At 36.8% G+C, this 22,751-nt stretch overlaps 1 protein-coding gene and 1 pseudogene across 1 annotated transcript in view; both read left to right on the top strand.

Moving 5' to 3' along the window:
* The first annotated feature begins 511 nt into the window (after positions 1 to 511).
* Positions 512 to 4,558, top strand: LOC127634005 (myeloid differentiation primary response protein MyD88-like; annotated as a pseudogene).
* Positions 4,559 to 8,990: 4,432 nt separating this feature from the next.
* LOC127634003 (serine/threonine-protein kinase OSR1-like) overlaps positions 8,991 to 22,751 on the top strand; it is a 71,136-nt gene continuing 57,375 nt past the window's right edge. The window contains exon 1 of the mRNA XM_052113391.1: positions 8,991 to 9,222. Coding sequence (XP_051969351.1) covers positions 9,153 to 9,222 — 70 coding nt within the window. The 5' untranslated portion in view covers positions 8,991 to 9,152. The remainder of the gene's footprint in view (positions 9,223 to 22,751) is intronic.

Here is a 22,751-nt window from a genome sequence, read left to right on the forward strand (position 1 = left end):
AAACAAATGTTTTGATATTAGCTATTTAATACATAGATATTTATTTGTTAAATAACTAGATATGCATTGCTGAACAAAAACAAGTAGGCTATATCAAGTCAACGGTTGCCCATATTTGGTCGCGGAAGTTGTCCATTGCAACTTTTTAAGCTGGCCTAAGATCAGTTTGGCTATTCACTTCGTCGATCCCGAAACAGCGGGTCCATTATTACGTTAACTACGCGCGCTCAAGAATCCAATTGCTGAAGGTTTTTTTTCGTCACTGACGTTTTGCTAACATTTCCTCATTCTTTACTTGAACAACATGCTTAGTGCACTTTTCTGCGTTGTGTAATAAAGTTCGTAAGTATTTAATGTTAATTTTTTTTGGGTTATGATTTCCCTCAGCTAGCTTCAGGAAATGACCCCTAAACATATTTAGAGAAACTTTCTAGCACTTTTGGTCCTAAGGAGTTAAACGTAGAGATTCATAACAACGTCTGTGAATTAAACGGACGTTTCACGCGCAAATATGGCATCAAAAATAAGTGTTGACCACAAGGCGATTCCAATAACTGCGTTAAACTGCAGTTTCCGCAAGAAACTGGGATTGTATTTGAATCCAACCAACACAGTGGCAGCAGACTGGAGGACAGTCGCCGAAATGATGGACTTTACCTACCTGGAGATCAAAAATGTTGAGAAAAGAGACTCCATTCGAAAGGGTTTTAACGGAATGGGAAACGCGTCCAGACGCCACAGTTGCAAATTTACTGTCAATTTTAGAAAAAGCTGAAAGGAAAGATGTTATATCAGAGCTGAAAGATATGATAGGTAGGTAACACTATTAAATACTCCATTCTTTATACTGTAGTATAAACAATATACTATTTATTACAAACACACTGGATCCAAAAGTTTGGAATAATGTAGGCCTACAGATTTTGCTCTTATGGAAATAAATTGGTACTTTTATTCACCAAAGTAGCATTCAACTAATGGCCCTAGCCCTCACCCTCCAATTCAACAGGTCCCAGACATGCTCAATTGGATTGAGATCCGGGCTCTTCGCTGGCCGTGGCAGAACACTGACATTGCTGTCTTGCAGGAAATCATGCACAGAACGAGCAGTATGACTGGTGACATTGTCATGCTGGAGGGTCATGTCAGGATGAGCCTGCAGGGAAAACAAGCTCAGTCCGATGATGCTGTGACACACCGCCCCAGACCATGACGGACCCTCCACCTCCAAATCGATCCCGCTCCAGACTACAAGCTTCGGTGTAACACTTATTCCTTCAATGATAAACGTGAGTCTGACCATCACACCTGTTGAGACAAAACCACAACTCATCAGTGAAGAGCACTTTTTGCCAGTCCTGTCTAGTCCAGCGAAGGTGGGTTTGTGACCATAGGCGACATTGTTGCCAGTGATGCCTGGGAAGGACCTGCCTTACAACAGGCCTACAAGCCCTCCATCCAGCCTTTCTCAGCCTATTACTGACAGTCTGAGAACTGTTTTGTGATGATATGTGTTCCTAGTGTAACTCAGGCAGTTGTTGTTGCAACCTGTTCCTGTCCCGCAGGTGTGATATTCGGATGTACAGATCCTGTGCAGGTATTGTTACACATGGTCTGCCATTGCAAGGATGATCAGCTGTCCTTCCTGTCTCCCTGTAGCGCTGTCTTAGGCGTCTCACAGTACAGACATTGCAATTTGTTGTCCTAGCCACATCTGCAGTCCTCATGCCTCCATGCAGCATGCCTAAGGCACATTCACACAGATGAGCAGGGACCCTGGACATCTTTCTTTTGGCTGTTTGATTTAATGGCAGGTCATTTTCTTGTACCAAATTAGCAATTTAGCATGATTAATCAAGGTTAAGGTGTTGGAGTGATGGTTGCTGGAAATGGGGCCTGTCTAGATTTTATAAAAAATTACTTTTTTCAAATAGTGATGGTGCAGTTTTACATCAGTAATGTCCTGACTATACTTTGTGATCAGTTGAATACTACTTTGGGGAATTAATGTACCAATTTCCAACTGAAACAGCAAAATCTGTAAATTCCAAACTTTTGGCCGCCAGTGTGTATGTGTGTGTGTATATATATTTATATATATATATATATGGCATGCATTACTATAACAGTTATACAGGAAATAATATACATTATACATACTGTATTTTATATATAACTGTTATAGTAATGCATATTATTAATTAGGCATGGAACTATTATTATTATTATGCAACTATTATTCCATATCTCGAAAGACCCCCATTGCGAAAGAATTGCTTGTCATGTAATTTTCATGATTACAGGAGGAAGTAGCGTTAAATGAAAGCATTGAATGATGTAGCATTTAGTATTTTTGGACAGTAGTAAAGGTTTCTACTAGATTGTCACTGTTGTTCATGTCTCTACACAGATGAAGACTGCAGGAAGTATTTAGAAAGACAGCCTGTCCAGGCCACAGTGGTGGACAGCTGCAGGCCCCGCACACAGGAGCGAGAAGGCATCACTCTGTATGATGATCCACTAGGTCTGTCAGTTACCCTGCTCAGTCTTTATACTGTAGCTGTGGAGTAACATTTAAATGAGTTGTATAGTAGTTTTTCTCTAAAATCATCATCTTTGTCATTTTAACAGGTATGACGCCAGAAAAATTTGATGCTTTCATCTGCTATTGTCAGAGAGACTTCCAGTTTGTCCATAAGATGATAAGACATTTGGAACAGACTGAATGCAACCTGAAGCTGTGTGTTTCTGACCGGGATGTCCTGCCTGGCACATGTGTGTGTACCATCGCCAGTGAGCTCATAGAGAAAAGGCAAGTCTGTTTTGGGTTGTTTATTATAATCACGTTTTTTTCCCCCCATTATTGTTCCACCATAATGTGTGTTCTGTTTCAAAACGAGGATGATTGTTTCATGTTTTTCTTCATGGTTTACAATTGCATCATTAAATTCATGAATCTAGAATTTATATTTTTTGGTTTTTGTGTAATATCTAAATGACTCCATTTAATTGTTCTAAAATAAAAAAATATGTCAACCCCTAGATGTAAAAGGATGGTGGTTGTTATATCTGATGACTATCTGGACAGCGATGCCTGTGACTTTCAGACTAAGTTTGCACTCAGCCTTTGCCCAGGTACAACATTTATATTTAGTCATTTGGCAGATGCTTTCAGCAAAATGAGGTACATAACAAGCAATTTGTTATACAAAAGTCAACAGTATCTGCAATATTGCACTGCCAAGTTTTCAAAGTAGCTGCAATTACTAAATACTTCTCTAAAATGATTACCATATTACTTTTATGATTACATCATTGAAAAAGTAGTCACATTACTAATTACTACTTATAAATTAGTGTCAAAATATATTTTTTGTTTTTCTACTCATGTATTTTTTCTCATAATGTATTATTGTCACACACCCTTCAGCTGTCACAGAAATGCAAACACAAATTATTGAATTCACATTTTAATTGTATTAGAGACAAATCTTTTTTTTTATATTTGTAACCCAAGTAATGTATTTAAAAGTAATTACTGTCATTGAAAGTCAGTAACTGTAATCTGAATACAATAATTTAAAATGTAATGCAGTACACAATTAAAAGTAATTCAAGTACAGTAACTAATTACTTTGTAATCCAATTACACACAACACTGATGACAATGTAACAGCAAAACCTAAAACGACCTTATAAATGATGATTTAAGCAACTTTACAGCTCAAATAACACAGAAGTATTAATGTAAGAAAGAAACATTTATATGATTCACATTTCTGCCTTTGAACCTTGAACACTGAAGTTGTACTATATTAATTTAATTATCATTTCCTTTTGTAAATACACACACACAAACACACTTTACAAAATATTTGTGTATTTTTTTATTTTGTATGTCATTCTTTACTGTAAACTGAGCTGGGAAGCATGCTTTTGATGTCACAGAAAATGATTAATAATGAAAATCTAAAATCAGTATGGAAACTTTATTTCCTTTGAAGTCCTTAAATTGTGACCGTCATGCAGGCCTTCATTAAACCAGTTTGGTTTTTGTCTCTGCTGCAGGGGCTCGCTCCAAACGACTCATCCCTGTTGTCTACAAGGCCATGACAAGGCCTTTCCCCAGCATTCTCAGTTTCCTGACCATATGTGATTACACCAGACCAAGCACAAGGCCTGGTTCTGGACACGGCTGGCCAAGGCGCTCTCACTCCCTTAACCTTACACCATTTTGCCTTCACTTTGCATTGTCACTGGGTAAAGCACACTCTTCTCTCTGGAGGATGAAGGGATAATACCTAATTGTGAATTTTGCCCATTGGTCAATTTTCTCAGACTCAATAGTGGGTCCATCTTATGAACATTCCAAGAAAGGTACTTTTTACTGTGTTTACGAAAGATGTGTTTGCTGTAATCTAAAGGTCGCTTGACTTTCTTAAGCAAATCCCTTGTGTGGAGATATGCTTTCTTACTCATTTTGTTTTGCTTAATTTTGTTTGATCATGTAGGTATCTCTATATTTTTCAGCTTTAATAACTGTTGTTTGCAATGTATAAAAACGACCCTTTATTTTATATGCATGTCAGATGTTTAGTATTTTTGCATGTGAAAACTGAATGTTCAAAATCATCTGCCAATTTCATGTTTTTTTTAAAATTACAATTCATTAATGCTAAATGTAAATGATGCTTCTTATTACTCCATTGGAATGCACTTTTAATCTGTATTTTACACTGGGAATTTTTGTGCAATAAAATGTTGATGTGAAATATATTTGTGTATATTATTACTGCTCTGCTATTTACCATGAACAAATTATTGCTTGCTGTTTATTGGCAAATTAGCATCTAAATAGAGATTTACAGATTATCACCAATTTATCTCGATCACATAGTCATGGTTGGTTAACCATGTGTTTACATCAGCACCTTTTCATCAGAATAGATAACGGCTTTTAATCTTTTCTGATGTGTGATCATTTCTGACACAACAGGAGGGTCTGGTAGTTTTCAAATTGTTTTTGGTGATTAGAATTTATGTTTTACATTTTACATTTTGTTTTTATCATTGCCATTTGTATGCCATTTTCTATGAATACAAGAACTGTTTTATTTTCTGTGTTCACAGTTTAGACTTCTATTTGACAGCTTTTGGTGCAAATAATCCCGATGCTATGCATATCACTTGCGTTAATAGTTCCCCATTTTTTTTTTTTTTTTCACAGTGCATTTGTGGTTACATACAAATGCAGCTATTTAGAGTAACCACACTTCCTGTTTGTCCTGCAGTGCAAACAATCTACCAAAGCTGTGAGGCTGATTAAAGGAACAAACAAAGAGGAAGAAACTACTTGCAGCAAGCCAATTAACAGTAGTCACCTAGGTCTTGAAAATGCATATTTTAACAATTTTATTCAAAGTTTAACAGATGAAATACTGTGAGGTTACACCGCATGCAATCGCACTTCCGGGTTATATTGAGCAGCAGATTTTAATGGTAGACAGCGTTGCAATTTTAATAAAATGATATTTCTATGGTTTACAGTAAAGAAATATGTGTAGGTTCTATCGTAACTATCGGCAACTTTTATGATTTAGTTGGACATTTTGGACAGGTGGATGAATACGCATCCTCGCTTAAATTAATATTCTAGGTTCAGTACAAGTTACGCTCAATTGAAAGAATTTGTGGCATAATGTCGATTACCATATAAATCTAACTTGACTCGTACCTACTTTTCTTAAAAAAAAAAAAAAAAATTGAGCTTACAGTGAGGCACTTACAATGGAAGTAAATGGACCAATTTTGGAAGTTTTAAATGCAGAAATGTGAAGCTTATATTAAATATTCTGTGAAAACTCGTGTATTATTTGAGCAGTAAAGTTGTTTATATCATAATTTTTTTAACAATCATTTGAGGGAGGGTATACGTGGTCACCTTTGTCATGACAACAAAGTTGTAAAATTGGATAAAACTTTACATAGAAAAGGTTGGTAAGTTATTTTATTACACTGAATTCACGTAAACACATATATTGTTTATGTCTTTTGGTAATGTTTTTGAAACAGTGAGTATTTGAACGTTTATGGTTTGGCCCCTTTCACATTCATTGTAAGTGCCTCACTGTAACCCAGATTTTTAATTAATTAATTATTATTATTTTATTTATTTTTTAAGAAAAGTATGGACAAGTCAAAAAAAAATATATTTTTTTTTGGAGTAATCACCGTTATGTCACAAATGCTGTCGATAAGAGTTTAACTTGTATTGAGCCCAGAATATTCCTTCACTGATAAATGTGGTATAAATCAGACATGCAATAAGCCTTTACTACTTAAATTATTGGTCAAAATACAGTAAATAATTTGAGCGAAAAGCGACTATTCAACAAACCCGGAAGTGCTTTTGTTTGTTCATATTTTGTTCCCCTATCTATTGTAAGTTTAATTAATAGTTTTTATAGAAGATTTATACGATGCATGATTAGTAGGGAGGGTCATGAAGAGGATGCCTTTAGAGACCTGTAGCGGCGGAATTTAATGCCTGCATGGAAATTGACCAATGAACGTTGAAGCAAAGCTTACAAGAATAATAGTTGTAATTTACTATTTATTCCATAAGATGGCAGCAAATTCAACCATAAAAATATTCTTTGTCGCACAGAGTGACCAACATGATCCATGTAAAATATTTGTTTTAATTTTTTTATTGTAAAGCTACAACATGATAATAATTTCAACAATAGTTAAAAAAAAAAAATTCAATGCAAGTAGCTGAAAAAGTTCGTGTGTGTCTATATATATATATATATATATATATATATATATTACACAATACATATGTGTGATAAAATACTTTTATTTTACACCAGAAAAACAATTACAGAGTCATATAAAAATACATTTGAAAGAAAAAGTTGTCAATTACTGATAAAAACTATATTAAAGGTATATATACACTCACCTAAAGGATTATTAGGAACACCATACTAATACTGTGTTTGACCCCCTTTCGCCTTCAGAACTGCCTTAATTCTACGTGGCATTGATTCAACAAGGTGCTGAAAGCATTCTTTAGAAATGTTGGCCCATATTGATAGGATAGCATCTTGCAGTTGATGGAGATTTGTGGGATGCACATCCATGGCACGAAGCTCCCGTTCCACCACATCCCAAAGATGCTCTATTGGGTTGAGATCTGGTGACTGTGGGGGCCATTTTAGTACAGTGAACTCATTGTCATGTTCAAGAAACCAATTTGAAATGATTCGAGCTTTGTGACATGGTGCATTATCCTGCTGGAAGTAGCCATCAGAGGATGGGTACATGGTGGCCATAAAGGGATGGACATGGTCAGAAACAATGCTCAGGTAGGCCGTGGCATTTAAACAATGCCCAATTGGCACTAAGGGGCCTAAAGTGTGCCAAGAAAACATCCCCCACACCATTACACCACCACCACCAGCCTGCACAGTGGTAACAAGGCATGATGGATCCATGTTCTCATTCTGTTTACGCCAAATTCTGACTCTACCATCTGAATGTGTCAACAGAAATCGAGACTCATCAGACCAGGCAACATTTTTCCAGTCTTCAACTGTCCAATTTTGGTGAGCTCTTGCAAATTGTAGCCTCTTTTTCCTATTTGTAGTGGAGATGAGTGGTACCCGGTGGGGTCTTCTGCTGTTGTAGCCCATCCGCCTCAAGGTTGTGCGTGTTGTGGCTTCACAAATGCTTTGCTGCATACCTCGGTTGTAACGAGTGGTTATTTCAGGCAAAGTTGCTCTTCTATCAGCTTGAATCAGTCGGCCCATTCTCCTCTGACCTCTAGCATCAACAAGGCATTTTCAGCCCACAGGACTGCCGCATACTGGATGTTTTTCCCTTTTCACACCATTCTTTGTAAACCCTAGAAATGGTTGTGCGTGAAAATCCCAGTAACTGAGCAGATTGTGAAATACTCAGACCGGCCCGTCTGGCACCAACAACCATGCCACACTCAAAATTGCTTAAATCACCTTTCTTTCCCATTCTGACATTCAGTTTGGAGTTCAGGAGATTGTCTTGACCAGGACCACACCCCTAAATGCATTGAAGCAACTGCCATGTGATTGGTTGATTAGATAATTGCATTAATGAGAAATTGAGCAGGTGTTCCTAATAATCCTTTAGGTGAGTGTAGTTCACAACAAATTGAAAATTCTCTCATCATTTATTCACCCTCTTGCCATCTCGGATGTGCATGACTTAACTTTCTTCTGCTGAACACATAATTTTTTAGAAGAATATTTAAGTTCTGTAGGTCAATACAATGCAAGCGAATGGTGGACAGAACTTTGAAGGTCCATAAAGCACATAAAAGTAGCATTAAAGTAATCCATAAGACTCCAGTTGTTAAATCCACCAATAGGTGCGATATGATAGGTGTGGATGAGAAATAGATGCAATTACAAAAAAAATTGCAAAACCCGACCCTGATTGCTTCTTGTAGCGTTCCGTAGATTTTTTATTTGCAGTAAAGGTAATTGTAGTTTGTATGTTGACATGGATGTTATTTCCCTTAATTTAAAAACACGTTTGTGTAATTTGTGTCATTTATCCAGGCTTACATGGTTTACGTGATGAACTGTTGCTGAAAATGCTGACCTGTTGCTGAGATTTTTTTTTTTTACTGAAAATGGCCATGGTAACCATATTATCCATCAAAGCAATTATTAAAAGTTACTGAAGTGTTGCTAATGCCACAGTAAATAAATATGGGGTCTTCAAACAGTATAAGAAGTTTATAGAACCTATTTATTTATTTAACAACAGTCAGTTTTATTTTAGTAACAACTTTAATTACTCTGTTGTTTTTACGGAAAATATTTTCTATGGTGAGGTAAAGGTATAACTGATAATTGCACACTCAAGATGGCCGCCTTTCACGTCCGTCAGTGTGAAGTGCTGGAATGCGGTGGGCGGGGCTTTCTGGCGCTAGTGGCAAACTTTGGGAATGATAGAAAAGGCTGTTGAAGATAATCGCTGAGAGGAGGTGGAATGCTACTGTTTTGCGGATTAGAGTAACATTCACACTTTGTTTTCTGTAAGCACCCAGCTCTAGTGCTTGGATTCGGCTGGATAGAAATAAAGGTACGCAATCCTGAGATATGTCGGAGGACCTGAGCTCCCAACCCTGGTCCATCAACAGGGATGACTATGAGCTGCAGGAGGTTATAGGTAAGTGTTCCTAATATAATGTATGGCATTGTCTGCATTTTGAAACAAGTTGACAGTGCCTGAAAACGAGTTGCTAGCGTGCTGTTCGTAGTGAAAGTTCGATTGAGAGCTCTTGTTGCATTATGAGTATATGAGTGTTTTAATGTTGATGTATTTGAACCTGGGCAGCAGTTGTTCAACGAACTCACGATAGTAATATAAGTAGTTATAACTGAGTTCAATTGGTGTCTGAAACTCATGCAATACCTCCACTTCAGTTGTCAAGCCTGTCACGTATGCCAAATTCATCCCAAATTCTCTCTCTCTCTCTTCTCTCTCTCTGTCTCTTTCTGTGTTAATTTATCTAACCATTTCACAGCCAGTGTAGAGGCTCTAGTTCATTGGCACATACGTATATAGCTGGTTGACATATGGTTTACACGGATAACATTTTAAGACAGTTGCCAGAAACCTCATAATTCTATTATTCTGCACGCGACAACGCCTCATTCTGCTGACAAGTCCGAACACATGCAATAACGCTCCTTCTATAATGACAACCTTATCATGCGTTTTACTATCTCAAAACCAGACATAATCGGATTGTAAAAATGTTTATTCAGAAGCGATCATAAGATAAGTATACTGCTATTTCAAAAATACTCCTCAAATGATTATTTGGATCTTTAAAATTTCAATAAAGTGTACGTTTGTTTATATGTGTGAATAAAAAAATTAAATTAAAAAAAAAAACGTGATAGCTACAGCGAGGAAAAATACTGACTGTATGTATCTTTAAATATTGGTTGACACAGCATTGTGCAATGTATTATGAAGGTACCACCCATTTTACTGTTGGTGTAAAAACCGCTCTGACTAATGATTTTACACATGACTGTAGAAACATAAAAAATGTATAGCATTTTTTACGAGTGTGCATAGTCTGCTTAATTTATATCCAGGTCCGTTTTCATTGTTGGGCGCAAAGAGTCATTAATTCATTTAATATTCAATTAGGAATTAAAAATCGGTAAAAAAACAAAAACAAAAACACAACAACTTGTTATTTCTTTATTCGTTTACAAAACCAATATATATATGTATATATAATGAATTGTTTTCGTAATTTCGATTTAATGCTCTAGTTAAAAATAAGAAAAATAGCCACGGTACACTGCGTTTTAATTATTTTATTTCACTAATATATGGCTTGAAAATTTCATTCGCACATATGGGCGGACCCGAAACGCCCCTTTCTTCTGATTGGTCAACGTGCGCCGTCGACTTCCTCCACCGTGAGACAGAATAAAAGTTATCAGCCGTTCAGATGAATATTTAATATGAAATTATTTACCAGTTATTCTTCAAAACTCGCCATGTTTATTGTAGCTGAGCTAACTCTCTCATCAAATAGCCAGATTTATCAGACAGCCCTACATATAAACTTGCTGTCTTTGACGTTGTTCCGGAGATGATGAAAATAACCATACATTCATAAGACTATTGAAGCATATGCCTACACTGTAAAGACATAGGTTTGCGTTTAACTGCGGGGTAAAGTTCGTTTTAGGTTCGAAATTCGTTGGATATTCGCCTATGGTGCGTAATGGACCGTCTGAAAAGTCCACCCACAACTAAAACGTCACTGGCGTCAGAGCAGTCATTTATTTGACTATGGACTGTGTTCTTTCATAAAAAAAAACATTATTTAAAAATAAAACAAACAAGGTTTGTTCACAGGTTTTAGTATATCGCCAGAGTGTTGGCTGTGCATATGAATGTACATTATTCACTTATATTATGAAAATAAAGAAAAAATACTAAAATTAACGAAAACATTATTTTCACATTCCAAATGTTGTAGTAACTTCCCAGTAGGCAGACTGACTTACTACAGGGGAGATTTTTACAGTAAGTCCAAGAATATGAGGAGTATTATATTATTAAAAAAAATTATTAACCAAAAAATTCCTGACATTTTTATTTTCACATTCCAAATGTTGTAGTAAGTTCCCAGTAGATAGCCTGACTTACTACAGGTGATATTTTTACAGTTTGTCAGTCTATCTACTGGGAATATACTGCAACCTTTGGAATGTAAAAAAATTTCAGGAATATTTGTGATGTTTCTCCTGAACATAATCTAATACTGTACTCATATTATTGGACATACTGTAAATATCTCATCTGTAGTATGTCAGCCTAACCACTGGGAACTTACTATAACCTTTGGAATGTGAAAAATAACATTTTGCCAAATTATTATATATTTTTTTTAAAATAGTCTAATACTGTATTAATATTATTGGACTTACTGTAAAAATCTTACTTGTAGTAGCTCAGTCTTTTAACTGGCAACCTACTACAATATTTGGAATGTAAAAGTGTACTTTTAATGTTTTATGTTTAACTTGAATGTTAACTGAATGAGTGATTGCACACTGTCTGTGTTTAATAGTGAGTGGTAGTATCAGACTGTCCCCTAAGTACGCTAAGCAATGAAAATGCATCTGAGCATTGTCAGTCATAATTCTGCAGCCGCCACACCAACTGACAGTTCTGAGTGCAGTGTTTTATGTCTGTATATTATAGTTATATACTGTATATATTTATATACCATAACATCAAGCCAAGTGTGCAAAATCTTTGCAATGTTGCCACCGGCAGAGATCGGAAGTACGAGAATCCTATAGAAAACTATACACCGCTCTGGGTGCTTAGATGTGAGGGACTTGCTCATCATGGAAATTATGCTAAAGGAAAGTTCATGAATGATCATCTCTCAAAAGCTCGACCAGTGAATTTAAAATCAGCATTTAAACATAGCCTTCACATTTGTCAGATAATAAAAGGCACACAAAACTGCCACGTCTATTGACTGCTGAGTGACTCCAGCCAGGTCTACTAAGCAACCAAATTGGCCCGGTTGCTAGGGAGGGTAAAGTCACATGGGGTAACCTCCTCCTGGTCAATATAATGTGGTTCTTGCTCTTTGTGGGGCACGTGGTGAGTTGTGTGTGGATTTCACAGAGAATAGCTTGTGCCTCCACACGTGCTAAGACTCCACAGTAACACGCTCTACAAGCCACATGATAAGATTTGTGGATTGATGGTCTCAGATGCAGAGGCAACTGAGACCATGCTAGTAAGTATAGCTGCAGGCCGGAGACCTCCTAATGGGGGTGGGATCTCCAAAAGTTGCAATTGCGAGATATAAATTTGCAGTTAAGAGATATAAAGTAGCAATTCCGAGATATTAAAGTTGCAGTTGTGGGATATGAATTCTCATTTACGAGAGAAAAAGTCTCAATTGCGAGATATAAAATACAATTTGTGAGAGATAAATGTAGCAGTTGCAAGAAATAAACTAAGAATTAACTCTTTTTTTATTTTTTATTTTATTGTTCCATGGCGGGATCAAGGCACCATACACAACCATATGACTTTCTTTCGTGGAACACAAAAGGAAATGTTAGGCAGAATGACAGCCTTTTCCCCCCCCCCACCATACAATGAAAGTAAATGTTGACTGAGGCTAACATTCAACCTAACGTCCCCTTTTGTGTTCTGCAGAAGAAAGTCATATGGGTTTGGAACAACTTGGGGTAATGACAGAATAATTTTTTTTGGGTGATCTATCCCTTTAAGCATCTCTTTGCCTCATAGTGGTTATAAAATACTCATGACACTTTTTTCATAGATGTAATCAGACTAAGTCAGACCAATATTTTCATTGACTGATTTTGATGCAGATTTTGGTCATGAACTATCATTATTGTGCCTTTTAGCACTGTTTTACACTTGTCCCATAGACTTCTATTGTAAGTGCATAACCAGCCCAAATTATTTTCTTTTGTAATTGTAAGGATGTCACAGATGCTGTCGGTAGAGCTGTATTTGTATTTAACCCAGAATACAGGGTTATTTTAACCACAGATTTCTCCAGGGGGACTCTCTATATAATCATGCATCTGTCTTTGTTTATATATTTTCATCAACGCTGAAAATAATTTCGCATGAGATACCTTGCAATTGCGTGGCTGTGAGTCTGTCATATTGAGACCAAAACATGAGTCCCCCCTCCGTTGTACGTGTTGGTATCGCCCAAATAGACAGCGGAGTCATGTGGTACCTGTTAATTTTTCTCAGTTCTGGGCCAGGATACATTAACTCACAGTAGTTTATTATTACTGGATGAGGATTTTTAAAAATGGTTTTAAAGATAATGATGAGGTGAATTTTCAATCACAGGTATGAATCCATGCAATTATCAGTTTTTATTAAAAATAACTATCCAGTGTAAAGATAGTTCCAGTTCTTAGATTTAAATGTGAATGAATGAAGAATTCGGTTTTGAAGGTTCAAGTGACCCCTGCAGGAATAAAACACCCAAGACAGTCAGTGGCTGACAAAGTGCAATTTCATAAGTCTGTTACCCACTAAATACTTTCGTATGATTGAATTTAGAAACCATGGAATATATCACATGAGTCATATGTGAACTCAATGAAGATATCAAAGGCATCCATAGAAAAGATCCGTTGTTTTCATGGTGAGGAAAGCAGACAGATGAGCATTTTAGATGAGCAGGCAAGAATTGTAATTTTCTAAAAGGGTAAATTCTTTCTGAAACATTAACCCTAATGCTTTTTATGAATATTTGATATGATACAGTGTATACATATTTAAGAGTATGCATTGAATTAGGTATGACAGAATTATACAGCTAACCTTGATTAAAAATGTCACTGTTAATTTAACCGTAATAATTTAGAATCCATGGTTAAAAACTGTGAAATGTTTTATTTACACGTGGCAAAAATACTATTTAATATAAAAGGGTTTTTCGTAATATTTTGTAAGCCTAATGTGAAAACTCTTGTGCCTGTGTGTGTACTGGAGCTGTTGCTGTGGTTACTGACGGTGGCCGGTGTCACGAACTGAACGTGATCTTTCAATTCACGTGAAACTGAAGCTTAAACACACGAATCTCAAAATACCAGACTCATAGCCATTAAAAAAGTGACTTAAATCGGCTGTTTGGCAGCATTTAAATGATTGACTGAAGACGAAGGATGTAAAACAAGCAGACAGAAGTTATAGAAAGACACATATTTTACAAATCGGACCGGATGATCCACTAGTCATCCACCAACAAACTAGTAAGTTTAATGTTTTTAGCAGTGTTGATTTTTATGGGATGAATTAAAGATGGCACTATTTGGATTGTTTAAGAGTGCTGACAGCGTGCTGTGTATTTGCACGTAGTTGACAATTTGAAAAGTTGCATCGTTTTGTCCTCATTTAAAGCATTGCCTCAGTACAAATTCCCCGCTTTCAACAATAAATGTCAATTTTAGTCCCGATCGGACTTTAAATCGCCTGCTATAAGTAATATTCCCATTATTACACATAGTCCACAGGTTTATTGTTTGGTGTTGTGGACAGAATTTTTTACAGTCTGTTGTTGATTCTTCATGTTGTGGTGTCTGACAGACAACAGATTGCTTTAATAAACTGATGTAGAAGAAAAAACGGTTTAATGCCATGAACTACATGTTGCGCACTCACAATAATCTTACATTTACACTTTTGAAGCACTCTGGTTACATTAGCACATCACTGAGTTTGGGATGCGCATAAGCGGTGTCGTGCCCTAGATTGGAGCGTCATCTCTTATCTCCTATTTTATAAAAATGTTTTTGTGTGTGTGTGTGTAATTATCAGTTTTCTTATTGTAGGGCTTCACTTAGCATCCACATATCCCCAAGAAATAAATCCACATAGAAGTTAAATTGTTATATGATATGCATTTTTTGTATGAGTGCTGTTCCATAATAAGAAAATGTGCAAATAATTGTAAAAATGGTTAACCATGATTTGTTTTTCTCAGACTAGTTTTTCTCTAATCATAAAAAAACTCTCACCACGGCATCCCTACATTGAATATATTTTTTTTATTATCTGTGCATTCATTTGAAATGTTATCATGCATTGTGTAATGTGATGCAATGAAACATTTCAACCCCCCCTACTAAACTAATCCCCCACAATGTTCAAACCAAATCTACACCATTGAATGTAAGCGTATCATACATTGCTTTATTTCTACTACCATGGGTTGTGTGGCAATAAAGACTCTATTATATGCTATAATTCTTTTTGATGAGCCAGTGCATTTTACAGCTAGAATCTGCTTTCTAGGCATGATCGGGTCCCGATGTGTAAATTTCTTCATTCTTAGAGTGCTTTGTGTGTATTGTTTTGCTTACTGGTTGATTTCATTTTGTTACATCACTGGGTTTCAGTCAATTCATTTTTATTTGAAAAGCGCTTTTCACAACACATAGTTTCAAAGCAGCTTTGGAGAAAATTATGCAATAAGCATAATTTAGCATGAGAATTACCTCTGTGCAGTCACAGGAGCACTGGAAAAGTCATCTGATACCTGACATCATTCTTTCCAGGGCTTTGGACTCCAAAGCGAGGCTTTCGACAGAACTTTTTACTTGTTCTGTGTTTTGACAAGGTTTTACTTGTTTAAAAAGGCTTTACTTTTCTTGCCAGAGGAACTCTGTACTGCAGGTTAAATTAACACATTTTTAAGAATTAAATGAGAGAGTTAAATCAAGTACTTGCTCTCGTCTAATATTCTCAACAAAAGATCCACTATAATATTTGCAAGTTCATAGCTTACTGCTTTGTTACAACTAGTGATGCACCAAAATGAAAATTCTTGGCCAAAACTGAAAATTCAGGACACTGGGCTGGGGTAAAAACCAAAAACCCAAAATAACAATTTAATTTAATTAAATTAATTCTAAATGTTATATTACATTACATTATTGTAATCTAATGTATGTATTACTAATAGTAATAATTTCCTATATCTGTCCATTATTCATGTTGTCATTATTGCTGTGAGTTACAGAAAATTAACTGCCAACTGTGTCACTCATAGATCGAGTTTCCAATTGAAAGTGCAAATTTGTGGGTATGCGAGAGATCTTAAGTGCCGGATGTCGAGTCACTTGTATTGGTCTCTTCCATGTGTTTGACTCCCCTAATGCAGAGTGGCTTGGATAGTAAGTAGGAATATTTGAGTGCTGCATTTAGTGTTGTCATACAAAACAGCCTCCCCGCCTCATTACAAGCATGGTATAATCGCTCTTTATTAATGTGTTCATAACTAAGATAGTGATCGCGTCATCACTTCTGGGGATGTGGACTTTATTGTGCAACTTGGAGACGCAAATACTAACTAAATGCATACCACAGTATGCATTCATGAACTTCAGTGAGTTCTTTCAAGCTGTTGCACTCATTTGTGTGGATTTCATGATAGTCACACAACACACATATAGGTGCGCGTGTCTAAAGCAGCTGTTTCTGTTTACATTTTCGGTCCTGATTTTCCTAAAGAAATATGCATTTTATGCCATTTTTGACCTAAACAACAGATGACTAAATCAGTCTAAAATTCTGTTGATATATGCCTCACTTTTCTAGCTGAAAACAGAAGGGCTAGACTTTGAAATCGTATTACTTATTATTACGGTTACTTGTTGGTTGTGACATAATACAATACATTTGATAATGAGCCAAATGTGCAAAAGGTTTTCCTTTAAGCTTACTTTGTTTTAGGGGCCTAGTCTGTTCATCACTGTTTGTGAATAAGAGAGAAAAGAGAGAGAGAGAGAGAGAGACTGGTCAAACCTGTCTTTACTGTTGCCTTTTTGCTGTTGTGCCTCTTCTTTTGACAAAACAGCTCAAATCATACCCCACAGTTTGAACATTTCAACAACTTGTAGAGGAGAAATGTATCATCTTCCAAAGGAATATTTGGTTTTCATAGTTAAATACACAAGAATAACTTTGATATCTCCACTGCAATTAAAATGTAGCTTTCTGTCAATAGGAATTGTAGAACACCCACCTAGACCTTAGAAGTTCTCATTTGTTATTTCAAGGTCTCAATTCCCCCAAAAGTTTTTGATATTATACTTAAAGTCTTGGAAACACTCTTTGTATATCTCCCTGTCAGGATATGTTGTGCCTTCTAGCAGCATCCACCTTTAGAATTGCACAGAAATCTAGCATGTGACCAGGAGTTTAGGCTACAGGCGAGTTTGATTATGGAGTCTGTGTTTAAGGTTGGACATTGCAAGCTTGGTGTTTTATTACTTTCAGTGACGTTACTTAGCTTGTGCAGGATGTTAGACTTCTTCCTCTGGTCATTATTCCATGAGATTTTTCTTGTGCATATTAACTTTTTCCTTCTTTCTTAACAGTTTTTTCCTTTCCAAAATGTACCACACCTCATTTCGGTTACCCAAGATGTGTCATACTATAGTTTTTGAGACTGTTCACTTATGCCCAGACTGATCGCTCTGTGAATTTGGCAACAATAGGATGAATGTTCTGCAGCTGTAGTTGCCCAGTGCTTACTGAAAATTCGAGCCACTGCCCCCAGTGACTGAAGCTGGAGATTTTGTTGAATGTATGGGCACTTGTCAGCTAGAGATGTGCATAAGTAATCGAGTAATGGAATACTCATTCTGCATCAGCTATTCGAGTATTAAAATCATTACTTGAATATTGCGTATTAATTTTCCTTTACGCGTTTGGCTGCCATGAGCAGTGCTGAATTACACTGTATATTGCTCACCAAATCTAGCAGTTACAATTTAATCCACTGGGGGTGCTGGGCATGTGTGTCGTTGAGGGGTTTGATGAGAGAAGATAAAATTCTGTCTTTTTTTATTCTTATTGAATTCTACTCAATTAGTTTTCGGTTCTTTTTGGAGTCTTATTCAAACCTGGATCAGCAGACAAGGATCAGCGTTATTAGTGGAAAGAAAATGCGAAGCGATCTTTGAAGCTGATCAGACCAGTATGTGTGCATGTGTGTTAAATCTCTGAGCGAATTTTATAAAGGCAAACTTTTACAAATTTTTCTGAATAATAACATGTGAATTGATAAAATGTGAAAGCCTTTATGTAGACTCCGTGTTTACTCTCATGCCATAAGTATTGGTTTATGTAAACTCTGGGTGAGTGCAAAGGTTTTTTATGGTTATTTAAAAGTATTTTTTTTTACTTCCATTTTTATTAATGCATATTGTTCAATTAATCCCCCCCTGTTTGTTGAAATTATCTTATTTTGAAACCGTGCTTGATATCGTTTGTGAATGGAACAAAATATCAAATTCACGTACATGTCTTACATGTTATTTTTAATGTGCATTTTCATTTATGGGTTATCGAGTACTCGTTTTTTTGTGGGTTATAGTACTTGACTGTACACAATTACTCAAAAATGCCCATCTCTATAGTGTCGGCTCCAGTGTCCGGGTAAAATGTCCACAAAGTGGCGCCGACAAGCGAGTTGTAGCCTATTTGAAGTTAATAGTAAATTATGTAATCCAGTCAACAGAAATGCATATTTCACTAACCATACGCCCAAACCCAAAATCTTACCATCATTTAAGTAAAAAGTTATTTTAGGGCAGCAATGCAGCCTCCGAAAGTTCTTATCATTGGATTATGTGAATGTGTTTACTTCCTGGTTTCCATGGGACAACATCCCGTGTTTCTGAGACTGCTCTCGCGACACTCTATCAGTAGTGGCAGTGGGAATCGTAAACACTTAAGAATTGGTGCACAAATGTCTGATGGGAGATGCCGCTTGTCAGTATTTAGTCAGAATGGGGTTGATTTCAGGGTTTTTAATGGGTCCTAAGTGGCATCATGAGGACGATTGCCCCTCAATGTGTTGTGAAAGTAATTTTGAAGTGTCTCCTTGGTACCATTGAAATAAACAGAAATACATGTTGTCCATTTCCTACTCTGGATTGCAACCTCAAGGCAGTTGTATCATGTGTTTCGCCTGTTTCGAGAACTGTTGAAAAGAGAAGAACTTTGTGTGATGGTTTGACACTCGTTTAATATGTGGAACTGGTTCACAAAACAAGGCATGACTGTAGATGGTATGTCAATAAACAGAGTCTTAAAAGTGCATTATTTTTACACTATCTAAAAGGACATTTGCAGTTATTCTGCAACCCTTTCATCACATACTAATTGTTACCACAAGCAAACCTTTTATAGATGTCTAAATATCCAAAAATATAGACCAAGTCAAAGCCTCGATTTACATTTACAGAATACCATTGGTTTGATGAGCATACTCCCATGCAAATGCAAAGCGCAGTAACCGCACAACTGAAATTATAATTTTTTGACTATGATCTGTCCCGTGACAAACAGGTGTGGCTTAAATGTTTTCAGATTAAGAAAAAGAGTGTGTGAATTGCAGTAACTACAAAATCCACACTAAAACCAAGTAACTTTGAAGCCATTTTCTGCAATTTCAATGTTTATATAGACTAGCCAAAACTTAAGAGATTGATGGTGTTGCTCTTCTGTTGCTCCATTTGACTCATTTTATGGTGGAATGCAGTTCTCTGTATTTGAATCCTTAAGTAAACTAGCCAGCACTTATGCTGTGCAGTGGTGTTTAGCCCAGTTGGAAGCTGTAGTTGCTGATCAGAGCAGCTCTTCTAAAAGCCCTGTATTTTTGTATTCCAAGTATTGCTTCCATTAGTTAAGATTGCTCCACTAAAATAAATAAAAGACAAAAAGCACTTTTATTTCCATCAGCCACCTTTTAATTATATATAAACAGTTAGTTCTGCATCCTTGAATTTGATGGACTAGAGGCGTTACAAGATGGAGTCAAATCAGCTCTGTGACAATTCACTGTTTGTATCACACCGCTTGTGTTCGTGGCATTCGAAATTGCCAAATGGAAGAGCAGTGCAGATGTGTTGCAGCTAGATGTGGGAATTTTTACTTATCCCTGTGACATAAAACATTTCAGCCAGCAGGTGGCTAAAAAAGACTGTATTTTTTGTGTTATAAGCGAGTTGAACTGACATTTAGAGAGACTGCGTTGTCTGTCAGTGTGCGAGTTTCATTGTCTCTCCCTCCATGAATACTCGAATTACTGCTAAACTACTGCTGAGAAAAGAGTTCAAATGAACTGCTTCAGCATCAGTGCCAATCACAGCTTAGAGCTGCAACAGACGGAGTAATCACACATGTTCTGGGTGCCTACCAGATTCTTTTAAGTTTCCAATTTGGGAGAAGATGTCTATTTTTAACATTCCGGAAGAGAGTACAGTTTCTGTGCCAGTGTCAAAATAAGGGTTCCCAATGAAATACAGAAGAATGAATGCCATGTTTTCTCTCCAACACTGAAACAATTGAAACTGAGTGACATACTCATTGTATTATTTGGATAGCACATAAAGGCAGCATCACTCCACGATTCCTCAGAGCGGATTACTACCAAACTACAACTGAGAAATGGTTAAACTAACTGCTTCAACGTTATTGTTCATCACTGCTTGGGAGTCGCGACAGATGCAGGTAATCACACACTCTGTCTCTCTCTCTCTCACACACTAACACACACACTAGGGTTTTCGTTAGCCAGTAATTACCGTTTTTTGATGGTTAAAATGTCCTTATGTCTGACAAATTCAAATATTGTCAGACACAATGTCCGGTGAAAATATTAACACGATGTGTCAGCAACCCCTTTTGTAGATACGACAAATGAACAGTGTGACGCCATACCAATGATAACAGCTCTTCCCTGCCACAGAGGTTTAAACTGTCCAGAAGCTTGCTGATTCCTAATCTGCGACTACAGCGCATTGTGTTCCGAGCAGCCTGCTTTATTCCTGTTCCACATGCCCACAGTGAGAAGCTTCTCACTTAAGAACCACATTAAAATAGCCTTGCATGGCTGTCTTCTGGAGAAAAGGACACCAGGCTTACGTGCATCTCAAGCTGTAGAGAAACACTGGACACATTTGGCTTCTCTTTGGCAGAAAAAATCTTTTCAACTGGCCCGGCAAACTTTATAATTCCCAGACATGTTGACAGGCACAAAAATGTCTTCGCGGAAACTCTGACACACTCATCTTTGTTTCTCCAATAACTTGTTAGAAACCGCACAAGCTGTCATTGCTTGTTCTAAAGTGATGCTTTTGAATTAGTAACGTAGGCTTGGTCACATCTTTTAAACCAGCAATGGCAGATCCTGATCCGCGGTGTAAATAAGTAGCTCCACACACATGTTTTTTTTTTTTTGGGACAGTGCTTAGTTTTTCCTTAGTTATTTATTTACTTGATCATTGAACTGTTGTATTGAAGCAATATCACAGTCACAATCATACAGTTTTATCCTTATATCAACATGGCTGTGATTACCTGCGGCACTCAAAGCTGTGCTGATATATGGTCACTCTTGCTCATTTGATATCGCTTTACTGTTAGTGGTGGTTTCAAGGCAAGTATCGGTATTACTTATGCTCATAGTAGGTTTAGGGATTAGAACAAATCCTTAACCTAAATTATTTAAGCAATATTCAGTGCATCACTCTTGCCACACCTTTTGTACAAACATGAATGAAACCTCAAATTATGCACTTTGTTGAGGAGATTTTCTTTTCCTAAGTGGGTGATTAAAATGGGCAAAACAAATCCTTTAAAGTTATTACTATTTATGGACCACAATATCATATATATAGTGGGCTTTTTTGACTTGGGCCAGTAAACAACCATCTAGCATATGCAACACATAGTAAGCACCAAGAACAACCAAACAACTGCATAGCTAAAAAAAATAAGAACACTTTAGCAACTATATAGCAATGCCCAGAATGCCCCTCCTGGTATTGTGGTGCCAACATTTGCTTGGGAAAGCACAAGTTTCAGTAGTAGGTTTCAGTAAGAAGGAAGTGGGAGCCAGGGTTGCACTCCACGAAAGTGCGTTTTATTTTCCATGTTTAAATTAACAAGGTGCTTTTCAGCAAGTGTTTTCACTCTGCAGACACAGCTTCACTGTTATCACTCAGGACAAACTTAGTAGTTCTAAGCAAACGCTTTGGAGCATACAGCTTCGGGGTGTCTTAGGTTCGGACTCTGTCCCATGGTCTGTCGTTCCGCTGTCCTTTTAAAGCACGTCTCCACCGTCACTGAAATGAGACACAGGTGTTTAATGTCAAACATCATCAGGTGATGGTCCTTACCACTTCCTCTCTCCCCACTGACAGACACACAACCATGTCCCGCTCCACAACCACTCTATTTCCTAATAAAGTTTTAAAATGCCGCAATAATGGGTCCTCTATGGGTCCATGAGAGGCCTTTTCCCTTTCATATCAGCATGGATTAGATGCCAGCCAGGTGCTATATGTGAAATGGGTATCTTTCCAAATTGAAAATGACATGTTATAGAACTTTACCTTGCCTTCATAATATTCTAATACATCCATTTAAAAAGCAGATTTTGTCAAGCCCCTGCAATTACTGGGCTTCTCATAACTATTGCTGACAGATTTATTTTGATGGCAAAATTAAGCCAGACTTGACTGTCCCAAGGGAGTTAAATTATTTTCAGAAACCCATTCAAGTGAACTTGAGCTAATTCTGTATGAGTCTTCTATGCTTATTAAACATCCAGCTTTAGGCTACCA

This window comes from Xyrauchen texanus, chromosome 41, assembly GCF_025860055.1.
Source record: "Xyrauchen texanus isolate HMW12.3.18 chromosome 41, RBS_HiC_50CHRs, whole genome shotgun sequence".
Taxonomy (NCBI): Eukaryota; Metazoa; Chordata; class Actinopteri; order Cypriniformes; family Catostomidae; genus Xyrauchen; species Xyrauchen texanus.